The sequence below is a fragment of the Euwallacea similis genome, chromosome 16, assembly GCF_039881205.1.
Source record: "Euwallacea similis isolate ESF13 chromosome 16, ESF131.1, whole genome shotgun sequence".
NCBI classification, from domain to species: Eukaryota; Metazoa; Arthropoda; class Insecta; order Coleoptera; family Curculionidae; genus Euwallacea; species Euwallacea similis.
In genome coordinates this window covers 2,113,564-2,127,478 of record NC_089624.1, presented here as the reverse complement: position 1 = coordinate 2,127,478, position 13,915 = coordinate 2,113,564, and the positions used below count along the sequence as shown (strand labels likewise).

The following is a 13,915-nucleotide window of genomic DNA, read 5'->3' as shown; positions in this document are numbered from 1 at the left end:
AATTATCATACGTATACAAAACGTTGGAAAATGTTCTGACTTTAGGTTTTTTGTATTCTGAGGTGTAGAAGTTTAGTTTAATTTATGGCACTATTTTTAAAGACGCCTGGTTAATATACTATTCCAGTCTGGTTGAAGACCTTTCGAAATTGGAACAGTTATGAACACTAACAAATTATTATCGAACACAACTTACGTCATTGTTAAATGTCACATTTCTTATCTGTCTAAGGATTGTGGTTTGTTTTGACATTGACAAAAGAAACGTACAAAAAAACTTAAAAACAAATTATACAAAAATTGGTCCCATCCATTTGCGATTGGGTAAGAAATGGCTGCGGAAATTAAACCGGCTACGCAAAGCAACGAAAGGTTTTGCACAACGAAAAAACCCATATTGCTTTCCAAAGTAGAAGGATGCAGTGACGAAATTAACGCCGCAGTGTTGATTCCTGGGGAAGATGGGGTCATCAGTGTCTCAGATGACAAGTAAGTTCAGGGAAACTTTTGTGCGTTTTGTTTTTGATATTGAATTTTGATAGTTATTTACATGCAATTGTCATGATATGAATTTGTTTCTAAAGGGGTGGAGTTCATAAATATTTGCTTAGTTACGTCAATGTCGTAATTTCTATAGGACGGTACGAGTCAGTTTGAAAAGAGACTCAGGACAGTATTGGCCTAGTATATGCCAATACATGCCCAGCGGCACCACTTCCATCTACTACACAGTGGAAACTCGGCAGTTGTTCATTGGTCAAGAAAATGGAACAGTCTCAGAATTCTCTTTAGCCTCAGACTTCAATAGGATGATGCCTGTACGGGAGTATTTGGCACATCAAGCTCGAGTCACAGATATAATATTTGCCATCACTTGTGAATGGATTTTGAGTGTTGGAAGGGACAAGTTGTTTTCCTATAATTGTACTCAGACAGGCAGAAATATTGGCACTTTCAGTTCTGAAGCTTGGTGTACATCTTTGCAGTATCCTTTCTTTAATTTTTCTCTTTAGATTAGGGTTTTTCCCTTTAACAATATATCTCTTAACTTAATTACAACTAGATTTGATTCACAGTCAAAACATGCATTTATTGGTGACTATTCAGGCCAAATAACAATGTTAAAATTAGATAATAATGGTCCTACTATAATAACCACTTTAAAGGGTCATACTGGATCTATTAGGTCTTTGACTTGGGATGTCTCTAGGCAGATGCTGTTTAGTGGATCATTTGATCACAGTATTATAGTATGGGATATTGGAGGTCAGCAGGGTAATGCATATGAACTTCAAGGACATCATAATAAGGTACTTGTACTACTTTTATTTGCTTTGAAGTTGAGAAAATAATGTGGTTTTAGGTTTCAGCATTGCATTATTCAGACTCAACCAAGCAGCTTATTAGTGCTGGTGAAGATGGTGTTATAGTGTTTTGGGATATGAATCAGCCAAGGCAAGAGACTCCAGAATGGGCTGAAACAGATCTTTGTCAACTATGTAATAAACCTTTCTTTTGGAATATACGGTAAGCTTGAATATAATATGTCATGTGATGTTTTTTGATTGTGGTCAAAGATTCTAATAGTATACATAGCTAATTAATTATCTAAATTAGTCATGTCAACAATAAGTTATAGTGGATAACTTTAGTATTGTGATCTGTTGTATCAGTATTGGAAGCAAATTAAATATAGGTACAGGGAATCTTTTTTAAATAAGTTCACTACTATCATTCAGAATAGCTTTTTCTAATTTTTTACTGGACCTATCCATGACCCCTGTGAAGGAGAATAATAATATCTTCTTGAGTAAGTTAGGGAAAACAACACTCAAAAGATGCATTAATATAATCAATTGATTATTGCATCTTTTGAGAGCTGCACAGCCAGCAGGTCAGCAGACCGGCTCCATTAATCAAACCATCATAATCTTGAGTGCAATCTCAGAGCAGAAAATACTGACTTTGTCTGGCTTTATATTGAAGTACACTGAGACATGCTTACACTTGAATGAATGTATTATAACATCTATGTATTTCATCTTGTTTTGCCAGGATTCCAAAAAAACTTATGTTTAAATTGATTAAATTTACAGAGCAATGGTAGATCAACGTCAATTGGGGCTGAGACAACATCATTGTCGTCATTGTGGAAAGGCGATATGCGAGAAATGTTCTCAGGGAAGAGTGACAATTCCCTCAATGGGCTTTGAATTTGCAGTTAGGGTCTGTGAACCCTGCCATAACATACTCAAAGATAAAGAGTAAGTGTAATTTGTAATAACAATCCCATGATTGATTGAAAGAAATATAGATTTTTTTAAATTTAGGAGACCATCAATGGCCACCTTTCACGACGCAAAACACAGCGTACTGGCCATGGACGTGGATGAAACTGCAAAGAAACTCATTACTGTAGGTCAAGATAGGGTTATTAAAATTTGGGACATTTCAGCTTTATTGTAAAAAGTTAAAATCTACTTTATAGGATGTGATGTATAAACTACTTGTCAAAAGGATTAAAGTTGGTATAACTTTCTTTTTTTACTTTGATGTTATATTTTTATTGTATAGGTTATGTTTCATTTAATGTTGTTTATATCATCTTTGAATTAATAGTTATTTATCTAACAAGTGCCAAAAGTGATATTGATGACCGAACAACGCGAAACGTAGTTTGGTCAACAATTGAGCCACCATTGCAACTGGTCAGCAATCGAGTGCAGTGAAGACACTTTCGCACGTGTTAGTTTCAATATTTTTCCTACGAGCGAATGTGTCAACTTTATTGTCTTAAGTAAGTTTAATCGAGCATTAACGTGCCGTGAAATCTTTACATGCATATGTGCAGTGACCAGTTTTACCATACGCAAGTAAATGTCAAATGCCCTCGCAAATTTTAATATTGGCACGTGTTACTTTTAGCTCGCAAATGCGTCTGGTAAAATCTTTTCTTGTAGGAAAAATTTATTTGTTCTCTTATAGAAACTAATTATTATTAATAAAGTCTTCAAAGATTGTTTCTAAACATTGAAGGTTTCCTTTTGAAGTTCTTCGTCTTTATATATAAATTAATTATATGACTTTAGATGTGATCTTAAGTTTAAAGCAAAATCATTTAACCTGAATATAAGAGGTGTATATTTGTTATATTTGTGGGATCAACAAAAAGAATCTCGTGATCTTACTAATGCATTACCCAGGTTCTCTACTTAGTAAAGTATGAAGATCTTAGATCATGAGGTGGTAATTGGGACTTTTTTGAAAAGACTAAAGAGACAGCGTAGTAATGCATATACATATTTTGAAGTTCAGGCATTCATTTCCATAACATACCTTTAAAATTTTTTGTGGCCTTAACTTTTTATGTTGTATTAGCAAAATTTAATAAACTACTGAATAAATCAATTAATTGGGTTAAAAAAGCGTCTCTTGATTTGAAACAGACAATTTATTAAATAATAACAATAATAAAAATATCTACATCAACATATTGTTGTAAGTACTAACATCTTAAACCAGATCCTATTGCTAGGAAAGTACCGAAAGACCCACCTCCTTGCAGCATTACCTTGCCTACAGTATTTATTAATTCTCTGCCCCTTAACCCACTCCTGAAATAAAATTTTAAAAGTTAAGGGCTAGAGGCAAATGTCATTGCTTGTGAATAATAAATTCTTTCATGGATAAGCCAATTTCCATGAAAATGATTGAATAACATTATTGTACATTTTATGGTTAAAAATGAAAGGTATGAATGGAAATATTTTATTTCAATAGATATCAACTTAGATCTGAACAATCTCAGATTGATTTGATGTAAATCAAACTAAATTTATTCACAGGGTATTTTCATGAAACTCAGATTTGTTGCTTATTCATTGAAACAAAAATTCTCACCTCAAAGCTGAGAATCCCCCGAATATTCCTCCACTTGCCATCCCAACACAGAATCCTAATAGAAATCCCGTTTTCATTTTGTCTAAGCAGGATGGTCCTTGTTGAGAATATACACCTCCTGGAACTGCTGGCATCTGAAATTTTAATCCCAACAATTAGAAGAGATTTCTCAGCTTGGCACATGTTTGGCTGATTTTTAATATCATATCTGGGTCTACAGAAATAATATTATTTTGAAAAATATTGACTTTTGATATTTTCTTAAGATATCTACTTAATAAATTTAGTGAATATTTGCCCACCTTCTTAATTAAATTTTAATAATTTAACAAGAAATTGCAATAAAGTTCCTCAGAACTGTATTTACATGGTAAGCTGAGGGAATGTGCACCAAAAGTTCAAAACTCAACTTTTAGTAAGAATGAAAGAAAATGTAGAAGTTGTAAAAGGCTTCAGCTTTTTTAAGGGTGATGTGATTAAAATAGAAAAAATTTTGGAGCTCCAGAATTACAATGCACTCTAGACTTCAATTATGTTTACTTTGAAGCAACATTTTTGCCATTATAAATGGAATTTTTAACACAAATGTGAAAGACAATGTTTTTTGAGACAGTGAACATAATAGGGCTGTAGGGCTAAGGATCGTGGGGCAGAAGCTGCAAAAATAATCATTTTTACTTACCTTTTTAAAGTATGTTGTGAAATTTGATGTAATTTTAGTTATTCATAAATAATTAGGATCAAAACTCTCAAACTTGAAATATTTCTCAAAAAAATCGAAAACTATAAACACCGATAATGGTGAGCTTTTAGACTGGAAACTGGGGATGGTAACGATATCGAAAAATGACAATATACTTTATGAAATATATCGATATAATGGAGTAATTCAGATTATTAGAGTAGTATGATCGTTCTTGTATATTTATATGTTAAATCGATCTAGGACGGAATAAACGCAATAGGCACTTTATGCAAATAACACAGCGATATTAGCAAAATTCCGCAATTGGAAAGTGTTAGTAAAGTACCTCCAGAAGGAAATTATAGCGCTGGAAAAATGATTTTCCAAATGGAAGATTGGTATCAAAGCGTGAAAGACCCAGGCAACTGCCTTCAAATTCAGCTAAGGATGTTGATGCGAAAGTAATCAGAGAGAAACAAAAAGAGCACAAAGCATAGAAACTCAAGGAAAAACAAGGAAAGTATAAGTTCTGTTACCCGGGAGTTCATTTGAGTCACATGACCCTTGGCATACGTTAATGCGGTGGCACATTGCCCTCTTTGGGAGCTAAAGCCATGTACAAGCGAAGAAGAAGTAGAAGAAGAAATTTTGAGACTTCCTTTGATTTATGAAGAAAAGGCAAATCAAGTAAATAGTTTCTTGGAATTTCCAGTTTTTGAAGCATAAAGTTGTAAATTATTAAAAATGGTAGATTATAGTAAATGGAAAAGTATTGAAGTAAGTATCAACATCAGGAGATATGTCAAAATAGGAAAAAAAAAATTTTTATGTCCCAGAGATCTTGCAATTTGAAGTCTCTCTAGACAGTTTTGTTGTTTAAAGTTTAAAATGTTCTTGTTGTCTTAAGTCCCCGCAGACTATAGACTAAACAGTCCACCGACAGTTTAGTTAGGTTTGGCTGCATCATTATGCCCACACATCAGTTATCTGATTTAGAATTCCTGAATGTGCCCCACACATATGTCTTTATGCGAATTAAGCAGGATACTAAGCTAATGGCTTGGATGACTCTTAAGGAGGGAACAATATCTTTTTATTATTCATAGGTTCTTGCACTTGTTTACCTTCAAACTCAGTTTATTGATCAAAACTGATTTTGGAAGTAAGTTTATTGGTGCTATATGGCCTCAGCATATTCAATTATACTAGTGTACTAATCCTTAGCATGTTATGTCAAACAGCTTTCAAAATTCAAGGTGTTTCAAACTGTGATAATAAACTTTAATCATATATTTTGCAAGGTGTTTCTGTTTAACCTGATGTTTTTTCAGTAGGTGATTTTGTAAACATATATTATTTGAAAAATTTATCTGTGAAAAATAAACTCATTATTCACGATTAACAGCATTTGTTGTACTGTAGGGGTTAATAGGCCTTATCATATGTTTACAAACAGATGTAGGATTACCACATACTTATACGGCAATTGTAGGTGTCCGATGATGAAGATGAAACACATCCCAACATTGATACTCCATCCTTGTTCCGATGGCGACATCAGGCAAGGATTGAGAGAATGGAAGAACAAAAGAAAGAGAGGGAGGTTATTGAGAAAAAGAAGTCAGAAACCAACAAGAAAATAAATGACCTGAGAGAGAAAATAAAAGCCAATCAAGAGAGCAAACAAGATGTTGGAGATTTAGAAAAGGAGCTAAATACATTACAGTTGCAAGCAGAAAAAATATCTAAAGAATTTGAGGATCTTGAAAAGAAGGAGAAAGTACTTAGAAAATCATTTTACACAATTTAGGAAAAAAAACATAAAAATGTGTGTTTTTAGATGGCTCCATGGAACATAGATACAATCAGCAAACCAGGATTTGCTAAAACTGTCATTAATAAGGAACCTCAGCATTCAGTCAAGGAAAACCTAACAGAAGAAGAGAAGGAGAAAAGAATGAAACAATTCATCAAAGAGAATGAAAAGGACTTAAAGCATTTTGGCATGCTGAGAAAGTATGACGATTCAAGGCAATATCTGAAAACACATTCTCATCTGGTGTGTGAAAATACTGCAAATTATCTTGTTATTTGGTGTATCAATTTAGAAATGGAGGAGGTGAGTACTTGTTTCAGGGCCACTTTTCCAATCACTTGTTAAGTATTGTAAGATAAATCCTTCTTGATCTTGCTTAGAAACATGAGCTTATGGGACATGTGGCTCACCAAACCATCTGTATGCAATATATTTTGGAATTGGCGAAGCAATTAGACTATGATCCTCGCGCATGCGTCGATGCATTTTTCTCTAAAATTCAAGTTGCTGAAGTTGAGTATCGTCAATCATTTGAGGATGAATTAACTCAGTTCAAAGAGAGGATTCGTAAACGGACAGCTGAGAAATTGGAAGAGGCACTTAAGGTGAGGGTTTCAAGTTAATTTTTATATGCTGGAAGGGACTTTAAGCATGGAAAATGTGTAAAATTTTAGCTAATATGCTGTTCATTGGCAGACATAGTTTGTATGTTTTATTAATATATACGTGATAAATATGATGGAGACCTGTTTTGAAACTAACGGCAATCCAATTTTTAGTACGTCTATATTGACTTATATCTTGCGAAATGCTCAGTAATTTGCTCACACTAAAATATTTATTTTGCGTGTTCTTTCCTATGGTATCCAAAGCTTCTTCCGTTCTTTTTGTTCTCTTTAGATTACTTGTTCTCCTGCAAGTTTCTGAGACAAAGTTTTAGACAATCATTTACAGGGATTTCCTTTGAAAACAAGACTTTGAAGGGCTCAGGTTTTTGAGCCCTGGTCATTGACCTTTTGAAAGATTATATTCGGAGACTATGTTGCTTCAAATTCAATAAAATCTATTTGTTTATCGTGCGAATGCTACTAAACTATATGATTGAAACCTTACAATGTTTTTATGAAATAACAAAAAGCATTGCGCTACACGTTGTCGTTATTATAGCTGCAAACATACCAGTTCCCTCACCGGTTCTCTTCTCCGTATTTTCTATCACATTCTGAAAATCGATATTTGGGTGTCTCTCTATGCGCTACAGCCGCGGTGTTTATAATGCCGCATTTCGTGTAACATTTGCTTAGAAGTAAAGAAATTACATAATACCTTTTTCCTACATGACAAACAATTCCTTCAATAGGAATATGAACAAGAAGAAAAGCAAAAGAGACTGGGCCCAGGTGGTTTAGACCCTGAAGAAGTATACAATTCACTACCTGAAGAACTGCAAAAATGTTTCGATACGCGGAATATTGAATTGCTTCAAGAAACAATAAGTAAAATGGATGAGGAACAAGCCAAATATCACATAAAACGATGTGTCGATTCAGGTCTGTGATAATGTGCGCTTGAATATCGTTTGATTTATTAAAACTTTGGTTATTTTGAGTATGTATTTATATCTTTTTCTAGGTTTGTGGGTTCCTGATGCTAGCAAACAACAAGCAGGCGATGGAGACGATCCTGAGATATCTGGAGAAGAAAAGGCGAGCGAGTGAATCTATTAATTTGTTTATTTTTCCTATTATTATTGATTTAGTTTTTATTATAATTATCTCGGTAATTATATTAAATAACAAATTCTGTCATACTGTGTTTTATTCTGATTATTCCATTCAACCCCATCTCTTTTAAAAAGTTATGCCGGCATGTGTGCAATGAACTTAAACTCGAAGTGCGTCTGCAAAAGGGCGTTGTAAGTCTAAAAAACTCAATATTAGAGAAGTTAAAAAGTTTAAAATGATGGTTGATCTTGAACGCCGACAACATTTTATAAATGGTTACATTTGTTGTTTCGATAATAAAACCCCTGAAAATCTGCAAAGCATGTGCTTCACGGCCTCTTCCTCAATCAAATGTAGATAGCATTTTAAGCTATGCGACAGTTCTAGACTGTTTTTACGCATATTTTTATTACGAATATTTTAATAAATTGGACTAGGGTTTCTTAAAATGGACCCCATCTGATTCTCCGTACACTTCCGCTCTTGTGCCTTTAATTATTTTTGAGCAATCCGCATACAAGGTGAGTAGTCTATTTGCTTGTATTAGTCATGATTGGTCCAAAAGGTCGGTCTCGATACTGAATGACTGTCTTTTGTTGCCACTTACTCGAGTCTATGTATCCTTTCTTCCTCTTTAGTGAAGGAACTACCACCATAGCATCATAATTGAAAAATATTAGATTCTAAAGAACCATCGTTTCAATAAGCAAACGTCAATCGATAAGCAGCAGCGGAGATGTAATGAAGGCCGAATTTTATAAGCGTGATTAAAGAGATGTACTAAAATACTTTTTTGTGGATTTTCAAAAGTTACAAGAAAGACATTGCGAATATTTAAATATTTCCAAAATAAGTATAAGGGATTCAAAAATAAAATTAAAAAGTTCAGTATAAGATTTAAAAAGAAAAAGTTGATTGATTTTTCCAAACAGTAGAGTTATGATATACTTTACCTGTTTGCATATCCCGTTATTGTTACTTTAAATCACTTATTTTTGTAATGTTATCTTCAGCAGTTTTATAATATATCATTTAAAGCCTTATTCTTCGAAGATTTAGATTTTATCTCCCACAGACAGTCCTGATGTTTACCTTTAATCGAAATTCCTAATCGTTAATGAGATAATCGGCCTATTCTATACTTTTGGAACATATTATATCTACACAAGATTCCATTTTCCTACTGAAGTTCCAAACATAGTTTTTGATAAACATATCTATTTACAACTCTCATTACTCGACTCATTTTTGTTACATAAGCAAGTTGATTACAATAATTACTAACTGCCGCGGAATTCATACAAACATTTTTATGTACAAATAAATTATAACATAATATATGTACACGTAGATGTAGATGAAAATGACTTTACAAATTTATAAAAAAATAATCAGTAATGTTGGCAAAGTTTCTTTTATTGCTTATCTACCACTCATTGCGAGAATTCGTCTGTGTGAATAACTTCGAATTCTTGCAAAACTTCCCCGTCGTGGTGAGGTTCCATGAAATCAGAGTTTTCTAAATCGATGGATTCTGTACCTGAAATAGGTAGGACATACATAAACGGGTTCTATATTGAGTAGTTTTAATAGTTTTTTAGAACAAAGACACGTCATTGATGATAGATGTTATGTTATAATTTAGAAATGAACATAAACCCACCGTAAAAAAAAATTTTCATTGAAAAACTATACTAAAAATTTTATCTATAATTTATACAGGGGCGAGAAAATTAATTTCCACGGCAGCATACTATGTTTTTGATAATTATAAACTAATTTACTTACTTGAACCTCCATTGCTATTCCTCTCATCAGTCTCGCTGTTTTCAGAGCTGAGCGTTTCACTGCTCCCTAAATCTAGTTCTTCACAATAATCCTGTGCTATCCGAAAATCGTCGACATTCGAGTCGAATTCATCGTTTGCTTTCTCTGTTCCGTTCTCCGCATAACCATTCAATCCAATATTCAAGGGCTCTATTTTAACAACCTCCACTTTACACTTAGGCTCATTGGCCACATTTAACGCACCATCCTTTGGGCTATCCACGCCATTCTCTGGCGGTATACTGCTTATATTGTTCAATGTCCCATCGTAAGGTATGACCTTTAAGTTAGCCTTGGGATTAAACATTTGCAATTTAGATAATGGTATTACTTTCTTGTTCGATGCCCCTTTAATTGTGACCAATTTCGGTTTTGAAGCTATAAGATTTGGACTGGAAAGCTGCAGTGGGGCTGCTGTGGATATCTGCGTGTGAGGGTTAGGAACAATTTTAAATTTGTCTAAATTTAGTTTTTGCAACTTATTCATAGGAACTGATAATGTTTTTTGCAGTATACTGTTAGTTGGTAAAGTTTGAGAATTAGAAACCACTATCACTTTTTGACCGATGCTTATGGTTTTTTTGGGTGCGTTCTTTTTGTTTGTCTCACTAACAAGTTCTTCATTAGTATTGTTACAGACAGTGTTCATCGATTGCTGTATGTTAAGTAATACCACAGGATTTAGTGGTAAGTTCTTGGTAGGAATATCGTTATGTGGCAATGGACTAATTGCGGTCTCTTTCGGTGCATCTCTGACGGACACAAAATCTGTTTTTGCTGACGGTATCGCAATATTCTGAATAATGTTGACTTTCGACGGAGGAAAGGCAGGTGGAGTCATAGGTTGGACCGGAATTCCATTTGGCCTATTTTTAATTAGATCTTTGTTTTCAATTTCAGGCGAAAATTCTCTAGCTTTCACTTTCGGAACTTTCGATACTTGCCTAAAACAAGGAAAAAACGAATTGAAATTGATTGGAAGATACCAACTTAACAACTGTAAGGCCTCAATGACTTGACTCCTTTAAAAGGTCGGTTGGTGATTTGGTACCCCTCTACATCATTCAGTAAATATCGATTATTAAGCAATGCCTTTCTTATAATATAAACCTCTTTGAATTTCAGCAACAATTTTTTGTTTACACTTGGGGTTCTCTTTAACCCCAACAAGGCATAAATTAATTTGATTTCAACAAAAACAAATAGCACTCCAACGTTTAATAGTATAACAGAATTAAGTTTATTATTGAAAAACTTACCGATATATCTGTTGAATTTTCGTCAATTTAGGTCCTAATAAATGTTGAGCTAAACTGCTACTCTCCCCTACATTACTACATTTGCGCCTCTTGGGTTCATCTCTGGGAAGTTCTGGCATACGAAATGAAGACGCCTTGCCATTTGTGTCATTTAAAACAGGAGCGGGAGACGTCGACTGTGGCTGCGGCCGTTTTCTTTCAGTATGTGCAGGCAACGGCAGCTGTTTATTATATTGAAAGGCTGCCTCAGACGCCTCGTCCGCTACTTCTGAATATGAAGTTTGAGGAAGTGCTCTAGGCAACAGAGGGACTAATCTACGACCTTCTTGTGCCCAGTCTTCAAGCGAATTTAACTGACCAGAAATGCTAAAATTATTTAGTCTTGTTGTAAAATTTATAGTTAGGAATGAAATCCTTATGATTATTCTAGTTATTGGGTGAGAAGGGTATAATCCATTGCTCTATCTCTAATAATTATAATAAATTTGTTGGTTCTAGCTTTTTAAAATTCAGTTAAGAGATTACAAGTAGAGCTATAGAAATTCCCTGGCTGACCACCATTAAAGCGACTTCAAGACTAAAGTTCAATTCAGAAATTCAATATCCAAAATATGTATTAGCAGTACAACTAAATGATACATTTCTTCCCACTGTTTCTGCCACAAAATGATTCCCTCAACATGTTAAATATCCCATTTTACATGAATCATTAAGGTAATAAGGCCCAAACCTATTCTATAACCTACATAAGCACATGCTCCATTCATTTACCTCTACAAAAATGAGATTTTTAAGTGCTTACTGATATGCTATAGTATTTAATCTCTCATCACTGATGGCCCTACGGATTTCCGCTTTATGCCTTTCAGTGGAAATATTCAATAAAACACTTGATTCTTTTAAAATCCTTCGCTTATCGGGATTGAGAGATCCTTGAGCTCTAAGCGCTGATACTAATGAGGAGTAGGCTTCTAATTCTGTAAAAGTAAAAATGTTTGCATTTTAAATAATGATTATGAGCAAATTAGATGTACAAAGTGGGTCAAATACAATACTTTTAATAGAAATCTAGATAACTGTAATAGTTAGTCAAGAATGAATGTGGGTCCCTAAAAAAGGCTATTTTTACATGAAATATCTGATGAAAACAGAACTTAAGAATGATGGCTCCTAGTGGAGAATCAGGTTGATTTCAAAAATGTGTTTTTATTTGTAACCACTTTTGAAGTTTATGGTATTTCAAGTTATAAATGGATTTTGTCTGTATACATAGGTATTTAGTTAAACACAATGCTTTTCATAGAAGTTTCTACAAGATCCAGACCGGATCATTACAAATTTTGTCTGAGATATCTCAGTTATTAATATCAATTTAAAAGATACAAGAGATTGTATCCCAGCAACATCAATTTTGCATTTCCATAAAACCCCTGATGAAACCTATACAAAATGACCCATGATTAAAATTTCAAAGTGAAATACATAAACAATAGGTTCTTTTACCTTATGGCATTAGATGCTATAAGGTAAAAGTGCACATTTGCCTCAAATTTAACCTAACATAAATTTTTAATTTTAAATTAAATTTAACCCTAAACATAAATTAACCTTTCCTGTATCTTTTACGATTTCCAAGATTATTTTACTTACCCTGAAGCACCCTTGAATGTTTTTTTAACACCTTGCATATCAAGCAAACAATAATTGCATTTCAGCACCACAGAAGTAATTAAGTAATTACAATTTCACTTTTTGGCTGAATAGTCATATGGTAGTAACAGTGAAATATTTGATGCTTTAATGAGGGAAACTGTATGAACATCATTTTAGGCAAAAGCAGACAATTATTTGCCTCTGCAGTAGCAATGTATAACCTCTTCCAATCGAGCTAAATCAAAGTTCACACATTCAATATACTATACTTCAGTGGTGAAAGTATTTCACTTTTCATGAAAATTACATAAATTTTTTTGGTTCAAATTAAGGGCCAAAATAATCTTTATGACGTTTCAACATCACAAAATACAGAATTGGCCAACTAAATAGTAGCAAACCTTAAAAATCTGCTCATAATATACAGTATTTGACCTAAAGGGGATCAGAACAACAATGACTAGAGAATCAAAGTATAGAGGTTTAACGACTTCTTTAGACATCTCAATGCAGTGGTGTCCAACTGGAAATCATCTATTTGAAGAATATCTTCATATAATCTAAAAAAATGAAAAAAAGCTTTTCGTGTGTGTTACCTAAATGCCTTAAGCTTTGTAGAGACTCCTCTTCAGTCAAATCAAGTAGAATTGGCCACATTTTGAGTTGTATTTTATGTGTATAATTTACCAGTAATTAACATGCCATTCCCGTTAAAATGTTGTATTTAACACAATTTATTTGTCTCTAAATACATATTTTATTACTTTTTAAATTTAGGAATTAATTAAAAGACCCTTCCAACTTTTATTTACATTCTGGGAGTGATTAAGCGTCGTTAGGGTCGTGACAATAATATTATCTTAAAAATTATTGTGTTCATTGTTCCGGGGTTATAAATTTTTGCTGAAACTCCCGGATAGGGTAGTTATCCTTGCACCAGAACCAAATCCTAGAACGAAAAGAGTAACTTTTGTTCTAAAGAGGATCTTCTGTGGCGAATTTCATGTGTATTGGTAGGATCTTCTACTTCAATTTCATCCTTTTTTATTTT

At 33.5% G+C, this 13,915-nt stretch overlaps 4 protein-coding genes across 5 annotated transcripts in view; 2 read left to right on the top strand and 2 right to left on the bottom strand.

The window, feature by feature from the left end:
• The first annotated feature begins 232 nt into the window (after nt 1-232).
• Nucleotides 233-3,028, top strand: Wdfy2 (WD repeat and FYVE domain containing 2). The gene is made up of 6 exons (XM_066397800.1): nt 233-489; nt 638-985; nt 1,064-1,310; nt 1,364-1,527; nt 2,097-2,264; nt 2,331-3,028. Exons 1-6 carry the CDS (start codon nt 332-334, stop codon nt 2,464-2,466), a joined length of 1,221 nt encoding a protein of 406 aa, XP_066253897.1. The 5' UTR covers nt 233-331; the 3' UTR covers nt 2,467-3,028.
• A 404-nt stretch (nt 3,029-3,432) lies between these two features.
• The window catches only part of LOC136414106 (reactive oxygen species modulator 1), a 62,633-nt gene continuing 52,150 nt past the window's right edge, over nt 3,433-13,915 (bottom strand). The window contains exons 2-4 of one of the 2 annotated variants that reach the window (XM_066397927.1): nt 4,583-4,676; nt 3,901-4,034; nt 3,433-3,614 (exon numbers count right to left, since the gene is read on the bottom strand). In XM_066397927.1, the coding sequence (XP_066254024.1) occupies nt 3,506-3,614; nt 3,901-4,034 (243 nt within the window). In that variant the 5' untranslated portion in view covers nt 4,583-4,676 and the 3' untranslated portion in view covers nt 3,433-3,505. Of the gene's footprint in view, nt 3,615-3,900; nt 4,035-4,582; nt 4,731-13,915 lie in introns of those variants that run through there. The other variant, XM_066397926.1, reaches the window with a different exon arrangement.
• Nucleotides 5,216-8,209, top strand: Cdc37 (cell division cycle protein 37). The gene is made up of 6 exons (XM_066397829.1): nt 5,216-5,362; nt 6,078-6,365; nt 6,426-6,704; nt 6,782-7,006; nt 7,762-7,951; nt 8,034-8,209. The coding sequence occupies exons 1-6, from the start codon at nt 5,330-5,332 to the stop codon at nt 8,117-8,119; spliced, it is 1,101 nt and encodes a 366-aa protein (XP_066253926.1). The 5' UTR covers nt 5,216-5,329; the 3' UTR covers nt 8,120-8,209.
• Nucleotides 9,524-13,700, bottom strand: LOC136414004 (BRCA2-interacting transcriptional repressor EMSY). The gene is made up of 5 exons (XM_066397787.1): nt 13,461-13,700; nt 12,014-12,188; nt 11,212-11,577; nt 9,914-10,896; nt 9,524-9,665 (listed from the first exon to the last, which is right to left on the bottom strand). Exons 1-5 carry the CDS (start codon nt 13,519-13,521, stop codon nt 9,559-9,561), a joined length of 1,692 nt encoding a protein of 563 aa, XP_066253884.1. The 5' UTR covers nt 13,522-13,700; the 3' UTR covers nt 9,524-9,558.

Bases quoted from the DNA above. Each gene is read 5' to 3' on its own strand.
- Wdfy2 (XM_066397800.1), top strand. From the start codon at position 332: ATGGCTGCGGAAATTAAACCGGCTACGCAAAGCAACGAAAGGTTTTGC. The intron at 986-1,063 runs GTATCCTTTCTT...AATTACAACTAG, and splicing joins GCTTGGTGTACATCTTTGCA to ATTTGATTCACAGTCAAAAC. The intron at 2,265-2,330 runs GTAAGTGTAATT...TTTTAAATTTAG, and splicing joins AACATACTCAAAGATAAAGA to GAGACCATCAATGGCCACCT.
- Cdc37 (XM_066397829.1), top strand. From the start codon at position 5,330: ATGGTAGATTATAGTAAATGGAAAAGTATTGAA. The intron at 5,363-6,077 runs GTAAGTATCAAC...CGGCAATTGTAG, and splicing joins GTAAATGGAAAAGTATTGAA to GTGTCCGATGATGAAGATGA. The intron at 6,366-6,425 runs GTACTTAGAAAA...GTGTGTTTTTAG, and splicing joins ATCTTGAAAAGAAGGAGAAA to ATGGCTCCATGGAACATAGA.
- LOC136414004 (XM_066397787.1), bottom strand. From the start codon at position 13,521: ATGTGGCCAATTCTACTTGATTTGACTGAAGAGGAGTCTCTACAAAGC. The intron at 11,578-12,013 runs GTAAGCACTTAA...AAATAATTTTAG, and splicing joins TTAAATACTATAGCATATCA to CATTTCTGGTCAGTTAAATT. The intron at 10,897-11,211 runs GTAAGTTTTTCA...TCCTTGTTTTAG, and splicing joins AAAATTCAACAGATATATCG to GCAAGTATCGAAAGTTCCGA.